Below are 19,672 nucleotides of genomic sequence, written 5' to 3' on the forward strand. Positions count from 1 at the left end.
TAAAGCAGTGCAGTTTCATCACCGTGGTTTGGTAGAGAAGTGTGTGAAGTGCTTTGTTTTTTGAGAAGTCTTTATCAGCTCACAGAGTGGTGAACTGTCACAGTTCTGCTTCTAAAAGCTGTTCCGACAGGTGTTTGTGAAAGAAAAAGACAAACAGCTTCTGGAGGAATCTGATCTCTTGAGAGGCTTTAGATTTCCTGTTATGATTTTGACCTCTCCAAAATACACTGTAATTCTCCAGTACCTGATGTATTCAGATGGGGAAATTATTTTTTTTCTCAATTTCAGTTTTCTTCTGAAACTTTGTTAGCTAATTGTATTTTAATGTCTTTTTATTTAGTCGCCCCAAAAATGTGGATGAAGTTGCATTCCAGGATGAAGTTGTTGCTGTGCTGAAGAAGTCCCTGGAAGGTGCTGATGTGAGTGTAATGGTAACACCTACCTGATCAGCATGTTCAGGCACACAGCTGAGCCAGTAGTAATGAAAACTTCTCTTTTCCAACTCAGCAGTGATCATTTTTACAGAAGTACTTTGCAAACAAGCTGAGTAACTTTATTATAGTGTTTTGTGGTACTTGTGTAAAGCTTATGATATTTCCAGCCCTCTAAACACTGTGAAATTGTCAGCTTCGTCATGCAGGTTGGGATTTTCTGGAAAAGCTCACATGGTAAATTCTTGTTAGTAGTTTCGAATCCGGAAAGGCTTTTGTTGTCTCTAAACTACTGTTCTGATGATGGTTTTGACATTTATGTTTAAGAGAAGAAGTTTTTCATAAGTGCCAGGTCTACTACTTAGATAGTGATCCCCAGACTTTTCAGGTTAAAGTTTCCAAGTATGTCTCATTGCCTTTAAAAAGCTAAGTATGACAGTTGCTCTGACTTCACTGCAGTGTTGGCTTCTGTTGCATTTGTTTACACCTGCATAAATTTTTGGATAAAAGTTTAGTAAATACTTAGTATGTTTGGTGGTTATTTCTTCCAAACCAGAGACTGAGGAGGTGGAATGACTGAAGGGAGAAATAAAGTAGGTAGCCAAGAGATGGCTGTGGTTTTTTCCTCATGTAAACAATTCATTCCTTTGTACATGCTGGGACTTTTTTCCTCCATGTTTCATCTAGAAGTGTCATTCTTGTGCCTCAAAAGCTGTTTCTCTTTTCAGGGACTGCTAGTGCAGGCTGAAGTGGTTGTAAGGATGTTCTGAAAATGGCATTTGTGATATGGCTGTTTGTCCACCCAGACCTAAATGGAACAATTTGGACCTCTCAGAGTTTTACTCAGAAGCCTTTCACTCATAGTGTGCTCTGATGCTCAATATGCACAGATAGTCTTTGGTACTTGAAAATTATAACTTAAACCAGTTTGTTCTGCGGGTTTGGTTTTGATTAATATGAGTCTGTTTAAATTAGTATTTTCAGATAGAAACAAAGCATGCAAAAGCAGATACACTTAATTTGTTTGAGCATAGGGAGCCAAAATCAAACAGGTTTGACAGAACTGGAAAAGACTTGCATTATTTTTCTTCAGTTCATGTCTCCATGTTCAGTTTGAAAATGTTGATGTAATGTGACCTTGTTGTGGAATGTACCCACAAAAATCTGTGTTTCAGCATCAGTGCAGGTGTATTAGGGGATTTGCACAGTTGAGGTGATGAGAAGGAACTGTTACAGTGAAGGAGAAATGAGGTGCTGCCACCTATTCTGTCTGGACGTGTCAGTTGTGTAACATTGCTTAGGTGATGGGTTGGGAAGTTCTGTTTTGAGCAACAGTTATTTGAAACCTTACTGCTTCTGGATCAGCAGTGTTTCTGGGATTCTGAGCATGCTTGTGTTGACTTTTGGCCTCCTGGCTTAAAAAGACAAGTTATAACTTCTCTTTATGGCTAGAGGCTTTGTATTTTGGCACAGCCACCTGAACTCAGCAAGGCATTTGAAAACAAAGTCATGCAAGTACTTTAAAATGTTGGCCATCTTTTAAAATTTGAATGTTTTTGTTAGTTCCTGAAAGGACTGATGCTCTCAAAAAAGGCAAAAGTGTAATTGGAACTCTGAGGTGTCTGGGACTTACTTCAGAGGTTCTTACTGAACTTGGAGATCTGGTGAGATCAAAGAAACAGCTGTGACAATGCTGTAGGTTTGTATAATGTGCTTAATTTAAGTCTTATTATTGAAATAGGAGAGCCAGTCCTCTGTTGATTGGCCTGTATTTGTGGGCCTCAGTTTGGGAGCTGCTAATTGGAGCAGGACTTGTAACTCCCTGATGTACTTCCATCTGTAGGAACAAGCATCCATCCTATTTATTATAAACTGGGGAGAGCAGAGTCCAAGTGGTTTTGGACTGGAGAAGTTGATTGTCTGCCAGGACTGTGTTGTGCTTTTTTTGCTAAGAAACTGACAAGTGTCACAGTATTGTTTAGTTTTTGTATGTTTCATGACACCTAAATGACTGAAAGGAGAGTTAGGTGTAGGATTATCATTGCAATTTACATCTTCACTTGTACTGAAACTTCTGGAAAAGGAGTTGGGGTTTGCACTATATGTGGTAACTTTCCCATGAGCAGGGTAATGCCTGCAGGTATCCTGCTTACCCCTGGCAAGCATGGAAAAATAGATAACCAGATCAGGTTGCAGTTTGTTTAAAAATACTGCCACAGTTACATAAAGGATTAGGCTGTGCTTACTGAAAAAGTACTGTAAATACTTCAGTGAGAAACAAGCATAAATGAGGCTGAAACAGAAACAGTAGTAAAGTAAGGGTTTAATGGAATTAGGAAACAGATTATTGTTAATACTTCTTACCTGCTAAAGCTTGTTTTGAGAACTAGTAGTGGGTGAATTAGCACAGAGGCATGAAATTAGGAATCTCCTTGAAAATGTCTACCCTTGCATTGTGCTAACCTAACATGAAGGTTGGTAAATTTTCAGCTGTCATTCAGCACACATTTCATCTCCCTGGAGCTGTCATAAAAGGAAGAGGGGGATAATAATGTTGTGGTATCTACAGTTGAAAAGGTGTTTGTTAGTAGGGGATGCTGTTTGCTTATCAGTAATTAGGGGAACAAGCAGGGATTGGCTGGCAGAAAGCACAGGCGAAACTTGAGATTGACTTATTTACTAGAAATTGATTGAAGATTGAAATTCTATCTGTGCTTTTACAGTACACACCCAGTTGAATCTGTTCTCTGTGTCTTGTCTCAGCTGTTAAAATGGGATGCTTGTTACTAAACCGATTGTCTCTATTTCATTTTCTGGTTATGGATTTTGTACTGCATTTTGTACTCCTGTTCTTCGGATGTTTTTGCTGTTCCCATTCTGTCTGCATTGCATGCTATATTCAGCATAGAGTTCTGTAATCTAATTTTAGTTGACTCTTTTTTAAAATAGAAGATTTATTAAGGGCTAGAAATGAAGTCAGAGTGAGAGGTTTGTCTATTTGCTATTGATCAGAGGGGACTCTTGGATTCTTGTTCTAAGAATCTAGAATTGGAACATCCCCTACTGTCACAGACTGCAGTTTTAAAGTGATAACTTATAAAAGGGATTACTTGAAATAGTAGTATAGAAAGCTCTCACTCCTGTGCTAGTTGGAAAGCTTCTTGATTTCAGGCAAAATTCAGTCCTGGCTAGTTTATACAAACTTGGATTATGTCAGTTTTGTTCTCGGTCTCTGTGTTGCTCTGATACATGTATGGAGATCAGTCCTATTCCCTCTCAGTTTTTGTTTTGCTGAGCTGACTAAATCAAACTCTATTTTTAAAAATGTCACTTCTCATAAGATAGACTCTTCACCTCTTTAATCATCTTTCCCAGTTTGGATTTATCATCCTTGACTAAGGATGACCTGAGCTATGTGCAGCTTATTACCCTGTGTTAGTATTAATGATTTACACCTGTGTTGAAAATGCATATCTAGGACCACCATGTTACACAGGCTTATCCTGTTCCTCTGACTGACAGACAAAACAAAACCAGCTTATGTTCTATTCTAGCTGATGAATTCCAGACATACAGTAGGTATTTATTTATATTCTCAAACTGTGAGGTGTTCTTTACTTTATTTTTTTTTGCTTTGTGCCACTAAATGTCATCCTATAATTATTACTGCAGGCTGTGCTGTGCTGCAGAGATCTTCCTGTGTCAGCATATTTCCTTAATGCAGTCTGATTTTTCATGCTGAGGTTATTAACTAAATTATTTGAAAGATCAATTAACCTAATCTCTTTAAGAAATGCCACTGGTCTCCTCCTTTGAAAAATCCTTGGATGGGTGTAGAAATTTGCCAGCACTGTGCAGTCCAGGGAGTGGTTGGGAGTGTCCCTGTGATTGCTGCTGGGCTGTGTCTGCATTGCCCTTACTGCAGTCCAGTGCAGGCATCTGCAGCCTGCCCTGTGCTCACTGCAGCAGTTAGTAGCAGCACAGAACCCTCAGCAGGGCTTGACAGGGCAGTCTGGGGAACAGAAAGCAAGGGATAGTCAGCCCATGACTGATGTTGTCACAGCTGCACTGCTGATGTTATCCAGACTGTTTGTTTGAAGGGCATCCTTGGATAAATCTGTGTGTCGCTGCAGTCATAACATTAAGTTCTGTAGGCTTTAGTGATCTCAGACATGTCCTGGAGGGTGTACATAATAATAAATACAAACAGGAATATCAGTTTTGATAGCACATGTGATGATGCCACCAAATAACAGCTTGTTCGTGCTGTGTTATAAACAGCAACTGTTTGCCCTCCTTTAGAGACCTAGAAGGGAAAGGCTTGAGATTATTTACTGTGAGGACTATAGTTTCTGTTCTATTAGATGCTTAAATTTTCAGTAGGTTTTCCTGTTTGTGGTTTGTTTTGTTCATTTGCTTTTCTTAAAAATGGTGCTTTGCTGTTTCAGCTCCCCAATCTGTTGTTCTATGGCCCACCTGGAACTGGAAAGACATCCACTATTTTAGCAGCTGCTAGAGAACTCTTTGGGTAAGCTGGAATCAAGTTGCTTCAGTGTAATCAGCTGTCATATGTCTGCAATCATGTGATAGAGTTATTGCCTGCTCTTATGTAGATTCCAGGTCTTTTCCAGGAATATCTTCACAGTCTAATTCAGCTCTAACAGGAGATTTCTTTCTCATTTGTCCTGCTACAAGTGACTGATTCCTGTTACCAGTATGGACTTTACAACACTTCAGACTAGCACCCATGTAACCCTATGCAAAGAGTATGGAAAAAATACAGCTGGCATATCAACTTTGTAAAGGACTTCCAGTTTTTATGGTTTGTTCAGTAAGTTGGTAGAAACACATAGATCTCAAGGGGCTTCATAAAATATCTGAATTGTAATCTCTCAGTTATGCACCACTGAATTGTGTTTGGAAATAGTATTGGAAGTCAGACCAAAATTCAGCATGTGTACATTCATCAACCCACTTGTAACACTTGGGAGTTTTTGATCAGTAAATTCAATAATCCATAACCAGAAATGGTGGAGGAGGTGTTCTGATGTTATGACCAGACCCAATGCTGACTTTAGTACCTCCACCCTCAAACCTGTTTGTCATCTTTAATGTTTGACTCACTTTTTTTTATTTTTGGAGAGAACCACTTATAGTTCAGTAGCAGGATAATTCCACATTGTGAGTCCATTTTAATTCCCAGAATTTAAAATCCACTGTATTAACTGTTGAGGTTTTTTTTACATCAGAGTTGCTGGTGTGTAGTGCTGTTGCTAAATACTGCATGAATTATGTAAGTAGATACTTCATTCTGGTAGTACTGCCACTGACTGTCTTGGCATTTCACTTGTTATTCCACACTGTTCACAGGATATAAGCAAAAAGGCATATAATGTAGTGCTCTGAACTTATAAAACACACTTCCTACTTTATTTTCCTGGATAACTGATGTAATTTTATACTTCATTGTTTTCTGTAGCCTGGGAGGAGATTTTAAAAATAGCTAATGGAAATTCATACCTAACATTTAATGATCTCAGCCTAACTGTCTTGTAACAATGTTATGTAGTAACGCTGATAAAAATAATCCCTGCCATCCAAAACAGCCAGAAGGGTTGTTGAAATGCTTCAGAGTGTATCATGACAGGGGTTAGCAGATAACGTGTTGTAATAAAAATTTTGCAGGCCTGAATTATTCCGGCAGAGAGTCCTGGAGCTGAATGCTTCGGATGAGCGCGGGATACAGGTGATTCGGGAAAAAGTGAAGGCGTTTGCTCAGCTAACTGCGTCTGGAACCCGTTCAGAGTAAGTGCTGGATCCAACCCCTCTTGCTTAGAACAAAGCACGTGGTTGTTTTTGTCTCTAATATAAATGATGGGTCAGCACTGCCCAGAAGTTGACAACACACAGTGCTCTGGCTAAGCTTTCACTTCATGGAATTTCATGGTGGGGGTTTGAATACTCAGGAGGATCTTTTACTAGTGCGGTTAGCATGGTAGGCAGACAGGGAAAACCCCAAAAGACCTAGACTTCTGGGTTTAGTCATACATTGCTGCCTTTGTACATGTTGTCTGATGACCATGGAAAAGCTTCTTTGGGTAAATCATGGTGGAAGTTACTTCTCTACAACCTCTAATCTGCAGGATCTCATACAAGATGGGTGTTAGCTTGTAAGATGCTAAAAAGATCCTGGGGTTAGGTGATGAGGGGCCCTGTGTAGGTGAAGTCATATGTAAGGGCTGTGGGAAGGAGTGGGAAGAAACAACATGCCAGGACAGTCGGGCAAGAGATGGTCTTGTGTCCTGAAATCAGTCTGTTGCAGTGTTCTTTGGAGTTCAGGGAATCAGGAGCTCTGTAAAAAGAAGAGCTACATTAGGTGTCAAAAGAAGAAACTCACAGTATTTATTTTAGAGGACTTTTTGCAGTATTCAAGTGTTGGTCTTCCTACGGGAGCTCAGTCCCCCCTTTATTACAAATATTAGTCCTTTATCTAAGAGCAGTAGAAAGAAATTGAACCTATGAATATGTTGTATTTATCAAGTATACATGCTTGAGTAAAATATGACTTGCTATTTGCAGTGATCTTTTGTTTAGTTTTTTTTATTGCTTTTTCTTGGCCTATACATTGTGTGTCTCCTGGGTAACAGATTTCTTATTTTTCAGTGGTAAAATGTGTCCTCCTTTCAAAATTGTAATCCTGGATGAAGCAGATTCAATGACTTCAGCAGCACAGGCAGCCCTGAGGCGCACAATGGAAAAAGAATCTAAAACAACACGTTTCTGTCTAATTTGTAACTACATCAGCAGGTACACATGGAGTTTGATGCTTATTTGGACTTGTTGCCTGTTCTGTAGTCTTTTTTTTTTTTTTTCCCCCACTAAGAGGTTGATGTCCAGTGTTCATAGTTTTCAGCTAACAGACGTAGCTATGTGGATGCAAGACTGAAACAATATTTAGGTTTCAACTTTTATATATACAATGTTGCAGTTTTAAGGTTATTGAAAGGTTATTTAAACCTTCTCTGCCTTGTTAACTTTTTCTGTATGAACTTGACCTGTGACTTCCTTTACCAAACTCTTACCTTCCTTTCTTTCAGAATAATTGAACCTTTAACCTCTCGATGCTCCAAATTTCGCTTCAAGCCTTTGTCGGATACTATCCAACAGCAGAGGCTGTTGGATGTTGCTGAGAAGGAGCATGTGAAAATCAGTAATGAGGTAACTTCGTGGTTGCCATGTAATTTTATTGCTTAATCCAGTGCATAATTGCATGGCAGTGAAAGGGACCAAGTCAGCATATTTTTCCAGACTGCTCAATTGTATTCAATACAATACATAAACTCATTTAGATATTATTCTCCTTCCACAGATGAGATGAATTTTAAGAGTTCTCTAAAACCAGAGATGTGCACCAGAGAAAGCTGAAGCCAAGCTGTAGGGCTTTTTGTTCTCTGCTGAGTGTACTGGCATTAAACTGTGCTTCAGTCTGAAACTGCCAGCACACATTTGTGTTAGTAGAGAGATTGCTTTGTGTATTGTGCCTGGGTCTGACAATCTGCAATGTTTTAAAATAACTGTGCTGGAAAAGTGTACTGGGTTTTAATTAACAGTGAATATACAACTTAGCATTTTCTGACATTACTTTTTCAGGCAGTATCATACCTTGTGAAGGTGTCAGAGGGAGACTTGAGAAAAGCAATTACTTTTCTTCAAAGTGCCACTCGCCTAATGGGTGGGAATGAGATCACAGAGAAGATAGTCACTGAAATTGCTGGGGTAAGCTATGCTTGACAGTTTCTCCCATAATTAGTCTGAAAAGCATTTTTACTACCTGTGTCTACCTTTTCTCAAAGTTTGATTAAAAAAATTGGTTTATACTCATTAGCATTGCATTATGGTACCAGTACACCATTCACCAGGATTTTAAAGACTGCCTGGATCTGTACACTTAGTGCATAGCAAGTTTCTAGCAACTCCTTCTGTAACTCATGGAAAACTGTAGAAATTTTATAATTCATGGAAAACTGTAAAAAAAGTCTTATAATTCAAACAGAAGTTGAAATACTCTGTCTATGAATGCAAAATTTATTGCCTTATCTGGGATAGTAGATTAGAACATCTTTTAAGTGCTTTTATATGTATATGTGTGTTTATGTATGTATGTGTGTCTAAGTACAGATCATTGCAAATTTGGTTTGGAAGCACCACAGGGGAATGACCTTCAGTAGCAGCTCATTTTCAACTCAGTGTTCACAGTGACAGTGTCTCTTCAAGGATCTGTGTAGATCTTGCTTTTTAACAAAACAGCAGTGATTCATTCTAGAATGACAGAGATAGTACTGACAGAGGCAGGAGAAACCTGAGAGGAAATGCATTTAATAAAACTTGTGGGAAGGTGTTCCTATAGCAACAAAACACTTTACCCCCTGAAGCAGGAAATGTGAGATTAGGAGTTGAGGAGCTGAAAAATAAATAGGCTTTAATAATGGACACACTTCCCATGAAGGTACTGCCATCATAGCTAATTGTGAGGGTTGGGAGGTTTTCACTTTGATGGAACCAGAGGCAATTGCTACTGTGCATGTTTTACAGGACAATTTTAAACAATTTTCTCAGTGAAGTCATTTAGCTTCCTGTGTGGAGCTGTAAGAAAGAGCTGATAGCTGAATAGATATCAGATATCTAAAACCTGACAGCAGTAGACTGTAATGATAAGATAGAGAAGCATGAAATTCCATTATTGAATAATGCTTGTTTAAACCAAAGAGACCTAACTTAACATCTTCATAACCTTTCATAACCTGAAATTCTTGGTCATACATAACTCCTGGGACCCTGGAGTGACCTCAGGGCAAAGATTAATAAGGAAGCTTTGAAACCAAACTGTTCATACACTCAAGTGACAGGAATGACAATGAGTAGAGGGGGAAATGGGCAGCTCTTCCCTGCACAGAGTGAAATAATGGCAGCTGTCAATCTATTGTCTGATCTTGTTGCACTGGGCTTTTTTTGGGTGCCCCTGGTGTGTTGCTGGAAAGAAAACTGATTTGCTGTGTTGTTTAGATGTAGACTAGTACAGAAAGCATTGGCTGATCTGATTGTTAAAGTATGTCCTCCATTTAGTCAGTGTTCTGAATGAGCAGGTATATGTTGGATTTATGAAGGTGACTTTGACAGTTCAGTATAATTCTATGGTTTTTATTGTAGTATCACCAATAGAAGACAAATGTTACAGCCTGGCTCTCACTTTACAATTCAGTTGGTCTGTCTTAAAGACTTGTTTGAAGTGGGTGAGTGTGTAGAGGGATGAAATGCTGAAATGGTCTTGTCCATGAACAGTTTGTATCTATTACTGTAATCATCAACATCAATTTTAAATTTACAAAATTGAGATTAAGAAATGTCACTTCTTGCTACAGGTCATCCCTAAAGAAACAATTGATGAACTGCTCTTGGGCTGCCAGAGTGCATCCTTTGAGAAACTGGAAACACTGGCAAAGGTAAAGTCCTCTTGGTTCCCTAGCCTGGATATTTTCCCTGTGAATCCTTTGTTGCTGGGCTGCAGCTGAAGAATGTTTGGCCTCAGTCAGTTTGGATGCATGTCTTGGGAAGTGTCTTTTACCAGTTAGGACTCCAGCCTTTTCCTTCTGAGGAAGAGCTGTCAAAGCTGCAAGTAAGTTTCCCTACCAATGTGACTGTGGCTTTCTCCTGAGTTAAACTGATGGCATGTGGAGCTATTAGGCTGAATTAGGCAGAGCAGGAATTCCTAGTGAGACACGTGGCTCAGGCCTTTAGAACTGTCTCTTCAGTAGACTGGACTAGTCACCTTTTTGTTACTCAGAAGCTGTGTAAGATGAGAAGTATCTGAATATAAAGCTGTAGTAAGTCCTCAGTTTAAAAATATTTCATGTTAATCTTACAGTGCTCTAGTGATTTAAGTTTGTTTTGCAAACTGCAGTGACTCAAAATAGCTTGCTGGAGAAGGCACACGCTACTGGTTTATAGAGGTGGATTTATTTTCTTTAATACAGAAAAGGTTCTTACTCTTTCTGAAGAATAGGAATTACCTAAATTCAAGAGTGATTTCCTTTGTTTTGTGACTGCTAAATTTTTGCTTGGCTGAGCATCACTGGATAGTTCTGGCAGGGCCTCTGGTTTTGAGTCTGGATTTATTCTCCTGTCAACTTGCAACACTTGTTATGCAAGGGTTTCTGCAGATGTCTCTGCCTTACACTTTCACATTTACTTACCATTATGTCTGAAACTGTTGATCTTAAGAGGTAATGATATGGATTTTCCAAACCCTTAGAGCTGGCATAGCCTTCCATCAAGCGATGATCCAGTCTAATGGAGTGGTTTGCAACTGTTCTTCACTTGCTAGAGTAGGTTCTTTGTGGAGGGGTTTTGGTGCTCAATATGCAGTTGGCACAGCTGAGTGCTTAGTGCTGTGAAGCATTGGGAGTGCATTTTGCTGTACAGAAAAATAAGGTTGCACCAACTCTTTTTCTGTGTTCATAAACTTCCCTCTGCCTAAATGGCTTTAACTGACCACTGTTCACAGTGTTCAGTGTTTTTGTAACTGAGCACTACCGATTTGAAAAAAAAAACCCCACAACTAGTTGCCATGGTTTTTATTTCATTAAAAAAGTCTCAGCCTTGCAGATCTGTGTGCCTGAGGCTAGCAACAACCAGATGAAGAAAATAAATCAAAGTAGGTGGCACTTTAGAATGTGAAGGCTGTGGAACTGCCACATGATGCTGTGGATGCCAAGCTTTCCTAATTTTAGAACACGGTTGGACAGGTCCAGTGGAGGTTGTTAATGTTTAAAATGTCTCTAGCTCACAGAATCCCCAAGAGGTAAATTGTCAGGAGCTGGAAAAACATTTGGGCAAAATTGCTGCTCAGTACCCCCGTAGTCCTGCAGTCCTTCCTGGGTGCTCAAGGCAGGATGTGGGGCTCTACACAAGAATGGTCCCCTAAAATTTCAGTGCAGTCTGTCAGTTGAGACAGAATTTTTTGGGTTTGTTTTCCAGTTTGTGGTGTTCATACTGCTGATTTCCATTTTCCTCTCCCTGACGCAGAATCTCATCAATGAGGGGTTTGCTGTTGCTCAGCTTGTAAACCAACTGCATGACACAGTTGTGGAGAGTGAAGATTACAGTGACAAGCAGAAATCTGCCATAGTCGAGAAACTTGCAGTAAGTCTGTAGCTTGAGTTCAAAAACCCCAAAATATTAGTCTCTACTGATTGAATTTTTGTTTGCAGTCTCTCCCAAGAGGTACACGATGATTTGTTCTTAATGTTTCTTAGTAGAACCTAAATTTTTGTCTTGAGAAATTTCATGAGAGGGCATTGAAATGCAGATAAGTGAATTATTAACCCTCTTCTGTTGTTCTAATGGGACTCAGGCAAGAAGTTTGTGGTTTGGGGTTTTTGGGTACAAGGTGGGAGGGAAAATTAAGGTGAGAATAAGCACTTAAAAAATCAGGAGTTGCAGAATGCAAATTTCTGTTCTGGTGTGTAAAATGCCTTTTCAAAAAAGAAGAGTTCATTAACTTGCTAAATTTTGACCAAGAAGAAAGCCAGCTGTGGCACAGGTTTTGCTAGACTGACTGCAGAGACAGATGGTGTTGATGCCCTGCAGTGATGCTCCTGGCAGGTACTTGCAGAGCCAATGGTACACCCCTTTGTGTATGGAACTGCCACACTGCCTGGAGAGGTCATTGTTGCCAGTTCAGGATGAGTGGGGGATGTGTGACTGATGGAGAAATCTTTGCCAATTAAGTAAACAGCTGGCAAAGTTCATTTTGGTGTTCTCCATTGTAGCCCAAGACACAACTGCTTTGAGCACCACCATTTTCTGAGGGTTTCACCTTCTCTTTCCTGTCTGCAGGAAGTGGACAAATGCCTGGCAGATGGTGCTGATGAATACTTGCAGCTGATGAGTCTCTTTGCCCTTGTGATGCAGCAGCTCACACAGAACACCTGACCCCTCCAGCAGCCCTTTGTTTCCTGGCTGGCTGGGGCTGGGACAGCAGGGACCCATGTACTTTTGTACTGTTTTTTTGCAATAAAAGAACTGCTCAGCAGTTGGAAAAGCTCATGCTGGACTATTTTATTTTTATACTGGGTTAAAGAGCAGAGGGGTCAGTAATGCTCCTACTGTGCTGTTCTTTGTTGTTCACTTACCCAAAGTAAATGCATCAAAAAAGAGTGTATACATACTCAGGTCACCATCAGCTGAAAGCAAACAAAGGTAAGAGCTATGCCTTTCAGCTCATGTTGGTTTTGAATGGATTAACTTGGCAAAATGATCACATCCCTATTGAACACAGCTCCTGGGGAAGCACATCCCATACCACCTCCATCTTGTATCAATCCCTTAACCTAAATGTTGCAAAAATCACTCTCTAGTAACTATGCTGCAACTTCTATTTCACTCAAGCTCTGTGAGGAAAAAAAAGTGAAGGGTAGGTCACCTTCTGAAGATGTTACTGAGATTTCCTGAACATCACACTTTCTTGCTCAGAAACCATTTTAAAGCTGTGACCCAGGTGAAAAAATCGCTCAGTGGTGGTTGAGCATCTTTGGGACAGTTCTTTCCAGAGGTGCTCCTGTGAACAGCTGTCCCACCTTCCTAAAAAGGAGAGGTGCCCCCTGGACGGGCATTACGCACAAATGATGCAGCACAGTGAGCTTTTTCATCAAGCCACCACCATTAAGTGAACCATTTTCCACTCTGAGGTAAGGGCATTCCAGTGTCAAGGGCACACGTACCTCACACCCCTGAGCTGGCACACAGGGAACAGCCTCTGGCACTTTAGAGCTTATGCTTTTCTAGTCCAGAAACAATTAAGAGCCAAGAACCACCCAAAGCCCAGGAACTGACAAGTATGGATCTGACAGAGCTGCTTGCTGGGCCCTTTCAGCTTCCACCCCAAGACAGACACAGAGCCACTTGACCCCTCTTCCTGTGAGGCCCCTCTACCCAGAAAGTAACTATTCACAATTTAAGTGAATATAGAAGTATTTTATTGAACATTCAAACTTCATTAAGACATGTGCAATATGGCAAATTTTACTGGGTTTAACCCTAAGACAATAGTATGATTGCTTGCTTGCTGGGGCTTAGCAACAGGGTCCAGATCACACTTACCACTAATTAAATACTTTATTGAATAAATACATATGAAACAAAAATGCATCTTAATGCTCTTATAAAAGTTTAGAGATTTTGAAAGGCCTTTCCAATTTAATCTGAAGTGTAAGTACATACAATAAAGGAAGGTAGGCTAGTTTAACATAATTGGCTGATTTTATACAGCACTTATATCTTTTAGTCCACAAGTAAATTATTAAATGATAAAGAACATCTAATACAACCACTTCTATGGAACTAGGAAATAAATTTCTAATAAAGAAAAAATTTACAGACCCCATGACTTTCCACCCAACCCCAACAGTCTAACCCTAAAGTGGACAAAGCCAATGGCTTTCCCCACAAGAGCTCACGACACAGAGTCGCTTCTCTTATCAAAAATCTGTATTTCTGATCCGTAATGAGCATTGAGACAAGATTCAATATATCCCCAAGGAAAGAAGCACAATGCGCGTTGTGAATCGCCTATTCAGCAACAGCGAGCACAGGATTCACAACCACCTCATCCCGGGGACTAAATGAGATCAGCCACATTCATGGGCATCTCCTCCACTGTAGTATTGTAGAAAGTCTCAATGTCTCGCAGGATCCTCTTGTCCTCTTCAGTGACAAAATTGATAGCCACACCTTTTCTGCCAAAACGGCCTCCCCGGCCAATTCTGCACAAAGAGAAAACACATTTACACCGTTAACCACACAAATCTGCTTTACACGTTTGTAAGATCTGTTCATTAACTGCTGCTCTTATCTGCCACTGGTCAGTCTATGCTGCCTGTACAGGACCAGCTGCCACCAACCACGTCTGGTCAGGAACCAGCAGTTGGTGCCAGCAGCACGGCAGAAGGGTCCGTCCCAGGGCAGGCAGCATGGCAGACAAGGTTATTCTTTGGCTGCAAAGTAAGATATTTATTTAATGGTTGGTGCTGTGGTCTGAAGTCCTGGGTCCATCTCCCTCCCCCGTTCCACTTCACACCCACCCGTCATGCATCCAAGGCCAAGCACAGGGCACGCAGGAGACAGGCTGTTGTTCAACAGTCAGACTGCTACTAAATTAATCCAATTACATCCAGTAACCTGGAACAGCACACTCAGCTTCAGAATTTTAATCCAACCTAACTATTTCCAGTGGGAAAACTTAGGGTTACTTAGTTGGTTTGTATAAAAAACAAAAAAAAATCCAAGTTCCACATTTTTGTGTAAGCCCACATCAGTCACTAACGGTGTGTACAGTTTAGTTACACCCACCATAAGCTCTATCTTCCTACAGGCTGCACAACAGAGCACCTAGCCAGCAAGAGCTAAATACACAGAAATGGCTCACAAAACTTAGTGAATAATCATGACAAAAGAAATAAATAAATACCAACTCGCTCTTTATTCAAACTGTGTCGCTTACGAATCCACGTCCTAAATTACGTCACGGTCGTTTCTGAGCACCATCTTGTGTCATCAACTGCTGCTATCGACTCCTGTATTTTTTTACATCAAGTAACAAAGCACAGTTTACTTAATTTAGGGACAGTCACTAGAAGCAGTTAACTAAACCTAGGGAAACAAACTCAAATTGCTACCAGAAGACACACACCACAGAGGAAAGAACCCCACTGAGGAGCCACCAAGAGCAAACATGGCACATACAACATGAACACAGCCAAACCTCCTCAAGTGAGGGCAGCCCTGCACTAGGTTTGCTAGGAGTATTAAGGTCTGTCTGGTCACTGAGCAGCACAACTGAAGATCAGCCAGGACCCACAGATGTAGCTGACACTGCTGCGCCACTAATGGCTTTGGAATGGCACATCACAGCCTACGTTTTCCTGTAGGTGTTTTCCCCACACCTACAGGAATGATCAGCCATCACTGAACTAACTCATTACACATCTAAGTTTTCCCACTGCTTTGTTTTTTTGTCCAAAAGTTTTGCTCCTCCCTTGTTTCAGAACCACAGCTGTGCAAGATGGGGCTTTTTTAAAGCCAAAACACAACTGGTTTTGTTTCCTGCTGGTTTTTGAGCAGTTACTGTATGCATGGATGCGTAACACCTCCTGGTTTTGGCAAGGACTACAGGAAAGAACAGGTGAGGGTCTGTGCCGGTGCCGGGACATTCAGCACACAAACTGGGAGGCAGAGCCAACTGACCTGTGAATGTAGTTCTCACGATTGGTCGGGAGGTCGTAATTGATAACCAACGACACTTGCTGCACATCAATGCCTCGAGCCTGAAAAGCAACACAGTCTTTAATGCAAGTCACAGGCCTTAGGTTCAATTTATCTATCCCATGCGTCTGTCAACCACATGGTTAGTGATGAACTACAACTGTGTAGTTCATAGTGGAGTCGTGGTCTTTGCTCTTCCAAAAAGCTCCCAATAGTTCAGGCTACAAGAGCCATCACTGCGTTATGAAGCTTTTGGCACCAACAATTACAGAACATTTTCAGTGTAAGGTAGCACTCACCAGCAAGTCAGTGGTGATCAGGACACGGCTTGACCCTGATCTGAACTCTCTCATGATAACATCCCGTTCCTTCTGGTCCATGTCACCATGCTGCAGAATTAAAAACGGAGTGGCAATTAGTACAGTGTCAGTGCTCCAAAAAGAAACTCCTTTAAAACCCGAAGGTCTGTATGAAACCCAGCGTCCCTACCTGCCGTGGGGACGAAGCAGGTAGGGATAGAAAGGAAGCACTTTACTTTAAGCAGGGGGAACGATAATACAGCACTGCACAGCTATATTATAACTTTCCTGCTTCTCACTCAAATACATCTCAGTACCAGCTCTTTTCCAGGAGAGACATGGCATTTCAGAAGATGTGAAAGCATTAATTCTTACCAGAGCTGAGACTGTGAAGTCCCTGGCATGCATTTTCTCTGTAAGCCAGTCTACTTTTCTCCTTGTATTCAGGAAAATGACAGCCTGTGTAATGGTCAGTGTCTCATACAGATCACAGAGAGTATCCAGCTTCCATTCCTGAGCATAACAAAGAATATCAGAAACTGCATCATGCCACTGACAGCTTGGTATGCAACAAAAACACCAAACAAGGAATAAAGCTCAAATGCAACAACCAGTTAAGATCTAGCACATAATTATATTCAATACAACCTGCAAAACTGGAACAAGACACTAAGTGTCAAGTTTTTGCATCAACTGTTGCACCAAATCTTAAGACACAGGACACTGGACATTAAGAAAGAGGTCCACCCTAGTCATTTTCGATCAGTGCAGTTTCTCTTCTTCCTGCATATACTCTACTAGCATTATCACAGAAACCAAAGCTCAGCCTCAGTTTCTGCAATTTTAGCACAGTGCTTTAACAAGAAGGCAAGACAGGTAACTTGACTGCTCCCACCAGAGCAAGTACAATTGATACCAACCTCTCTCTCAACATTGATGTAGAACTGCTTGATACCCTCCAGGGTCAGTTCTTCCTTCTTCACCAAAATACGAATGGGATCTCTCATGAACTTTTTGGTCACTTCCAACACATCCATTGGCATTGTAGCTGACAGCAACACAACCTACAACATATCACTCAGTGTTAGCACATAACCAGGACACCAGTTTTATTTGGGCAACTCGGTTCTCAGCCACACTGTCAACCCAATCTGCAATGTAACCATGTAAAAGCTTTTTTACCTGGATGTTTGTGCTGAGTTTTTGAAATATCTCATAAATTTGATCCTTAAATCCACGGCTCAACATTTCATCAGCTTCATCCAGAACAAACATTTTGATCCATTTAGGTGCTGTTGCAGAAAACACAATTAGCATCTTGGCAAGTTTCGGAAAGACGAAGTGCTTCAGTAACACTGCCCTTTAGAAATAAGCTTTCCACAGAACTCCCTACAATGGCAGCAAATACACTAAATTTATATTGGAGTTTATTACCAGGAGCACAGTTAAGTTCATACTTACACAGGTAGCGTCTGTTTAACATGTCAAACACACGCCCTGGAGTTCCGACCACAATGTGTGGAGCCTCAGCCTGAAGTTTTTGCATTTCATTGCGCACATTTGTGCCTCCAATACAAGCATGGCATGTTGCTCCCATGTAGTCTCCAAGGGCCAGAATTACCTTCTGAATCTAAAATAGAACCTTACATTAGTTCCTGGTAAAATAAAGCTTAAGCACCATTATCCCTGGCATTATGGACTTTGGAAGCAAAGACAGCAAACAAGGACCATGCAGCTCTTGGTTAGAACAGACAGTTACTAAAATGGCTTTGCCCAAGTGAACATTAAGTTGTTCAACAGAAATCTGAAATCAGAAGAGCATTTGAGATACACATTTGTGTCCTAACTAAGTGAACTAGCTGCGCAAGGGACTGCCATGAATCGATGGCTAAGCTAAAAGCAGAGTCTCCAGCAGTGAGCTTAAGCTCTCAGCTGCTCAGAGCTGCCATGTTAAGCACTTGCAGACAGTTCACACCAGTGTACAAGTGCACCGCTATATGCCAGGCTTCAAAAATAGTCCCACCTCACTAATGGCTTCAGAGTAGAACAAAGGCAAAACACTCTGGTTCCACTCATCTTTTTAGATTTGTCAGATTTAGTATGTTTCAGTTTACCTTAAAGAACTGTCACTACAGCACTGCCATTTCAGTACATTCTAGTTAAAAGTTTCCTACTGTATTTGGAATTGGGTTCAACATTCTGTTTTAGGATCCCAGATTACTGACACACCTATCCTAAAAATGAAGTATCCTCTAAGTTTTGTTACAACACACCCACTTATCGTTAACAGAATAACAAGCTTTGAAGGTCAGGTAGGCATCATGCAAGAACAACTGTCAGGAAAGCATACAAAGATACAAGAACAATCAAGTGACCACATGTGCACTGCAGTTTTCATGTTGCACAACTGCACACGAATTCAATAGCTTCCAAGAATGCAAATTTTGTTTCCACTCAGAACACTGTGCTTCAGTAATTTATCCTGGATTTCTGCTGGAGATGGGCTCCCTCCACTCAACTACCCACAGGACAGCAGCTGCCTCCTGTGCCCCTACCCCACCCTACCCTCTAGGTGCATCCACTCGGCTTCCCAAGCAGGCAGAGAACTTGTGGGACAGAAGCCAGTTTGTATCCCCCATTACTTCACACGAAAAGGGTTCTGAATGAATGTTAATTACAGCCCCTTAAGTCTGTTGTCTCACAGTTGTGAAACTTGAAACCTATGCAACACACAAGTATTTTTTTTTTAAACTACACTATCAATACCTGTTGAGCCAGTTCTCTGGTAGGGGCCAATACTAGTGCCTGGGACTCCTTGAGATCAATCTCCAACTGCTGCAGGATGGAAATAGCAAATGTGGCTGTCTTGCCAGTACCTGACTGAGCTTGAGCAATCACATCATACCCTAAAAAAAGTAGGATACACATTTACTGCTCCCACGAAGGTCATTCATGGTTTTAGTTTTATTCAATTTCCTTTGAAATAAGTGATCAGTACTGAATAGTTCTCTCCATTTCAGGTCAGTCCCGAAAGATGGTGTACCATCATATCACTTGTTCAATAAACATCAAATATAGATGCAATGATATACTAGTCAAACAACATATGTATTTTACACTGCTTTCCTAATCATTCAAGCTTGGTATCAACAAGTGAATCATCTACATACCTTTGATGCATGGAATAATAGCTCTCTGCTGGATAGCTGAAGGCTTCTCAAAACCATAAGCATATATGCCCCTTAGGAGGGATTCTTTTAAATTCATATCATCAAAATTGTCAACAATCTCATTCCAGTTGCTCTGTAATAGAAACACAAAACAGAAAATATTAATTAAATCTAATACAGACCTCCAGCAGCGATTAAATGCTCACGTGAGTTCGCAAGTGCTCACCTCGATGACACCATCGGGGTCCATTCCCTCTGGGCCGCCATGGTCTCTGCGCCAAACACAACACACCGTTAGCACAGGAGAAGCGAGCTCACACCGCGCCTGCCAAACCCGCGGGACCCGTGACAGATCATTCTAGCAGGCGCTCTGGGATTTTGCCAATGGACCAACTCCTTCTCCCCCCCACTCACGAGCTTGGGTGCTGCTAACCCACGCCCTACAGCCCAGGCG

The 19,672-nt window shown here is 41.0% G+C and overlaps 2 protein-coding genes across 2 annotated transcripts in view; one reads left to right on the forward strand and one right to left on the reverse strand.

Moving 5' to 3' along the window:
- The window catches only part of RFC4 (replication factor C (activator 1) 4, 37kDa), a gene marked incomplete at its 5' end in the record, with an annotated part of 12,850 nt that extends 319 nt beyond the window's left edge, over positions 1–12,531 (forward strand). Inside the window, 9 exons of the mRNA XM_009075952.1 lie at positions 341–419; positions 4,880–4,959; positions 6,117–6,236; positions 7,095–7,238; positions 7,529–7,649; positions 8,082–8,207; positions 9,851–9,931; positions 11,514–11,630; positions 12,327–12,531. Coding sequence (XP_009074200.1) covers positions 341–419; positions 4,880–4,959; positions 6,117–6,236; positions 7,095–7,238; positions 7,529–7,649; positions 8,082–8,207; positions 9,851–9,931; positions 11,514–11,630; positions 12,327–12,422 — 964 coding nt within the window. The remainder of the gene's footprint in view (positions 1–340; positions 420–4,879; positions 4,960–6,116; positions 6,237–7,094; positions 7,239–7,528; positions 7,650–8,081; positions 8,208–9,850; positions 9,932–11,513; positions 11,631–12,326) is intronic.
- A 911-nt stretch (positions 12,532–13,442) lies between these two features.
- EIF4A2 (eukaryotic translation initiation factor 4A2) lies at positions 13,443–19,563 on the reverse strand. Its single transcript, XM_009075953.1, has 11 exons — positions 19,544–19,563; positions 19,445–19,490; positions 19,219–19,351; positions 18,815–18,954; positions 17,510–17,678; positions 17,231–17,340; positions 16,969–17,112; positions 16,424–16,561; positions 16,049–16,138; positions 15,732–15,811; positions 13,443–14,251 (listed from the first exon to the last, which is right to left on the reverse strand). The coding sequence occupies exons 2-11, from the start codon at positions 19,466–19,468 to the stop codon at positions 14,107–14,109; spliced, it is 1,173 nt and encodes a 390-aa protein (XP_009074201.1). The 5' UTR covers positions 19,469–19,490; positions 19,544–19,563; the 3' UTR covers positions 13,443–14,106.
- Between the last annotated feature and the right edge of the window lie 109 nt (positions 19,564–19,672).

Source organism: Acanthisitta chloris, unplaced genomic scaffold, assembly GCF_000695815.1.
Source record: "Acanthisitta chloris isolate BGI_N310 unplaced genomic scaffold, ASM69581v1 scaffold34355, whole genome shotgun sequence".
NCBI classification, from domain to species: domain Eukaryota; kingdom Metazoa; phylum Chordata; class Aves; order Passeriformes; family Acanthisittidae; genus Acanthisitta; species Acanthisitta chloris.

Coding starts and splice junctions, on each gene's coding strand:
- EIF4A2 (XM_009075953.1), bottom strand. CDS start 19,468: ATGGACCCCGATGGTGTCATCGAG. Junction 16,562..16,968: donor ACATCAATGTTGAGAGAGAG/GTTGGTATCAAT, acceptor TGTTATGCTCAG/GAATGGAAGCTGGATACTCT. Junction 14,252..15,731: donor CGTGAGAACTACATTCACAG/GTCAGTTGGCTC, acceptor CTCTTTGTGCAG/AATTGGCCGGGGAGGCCGTT.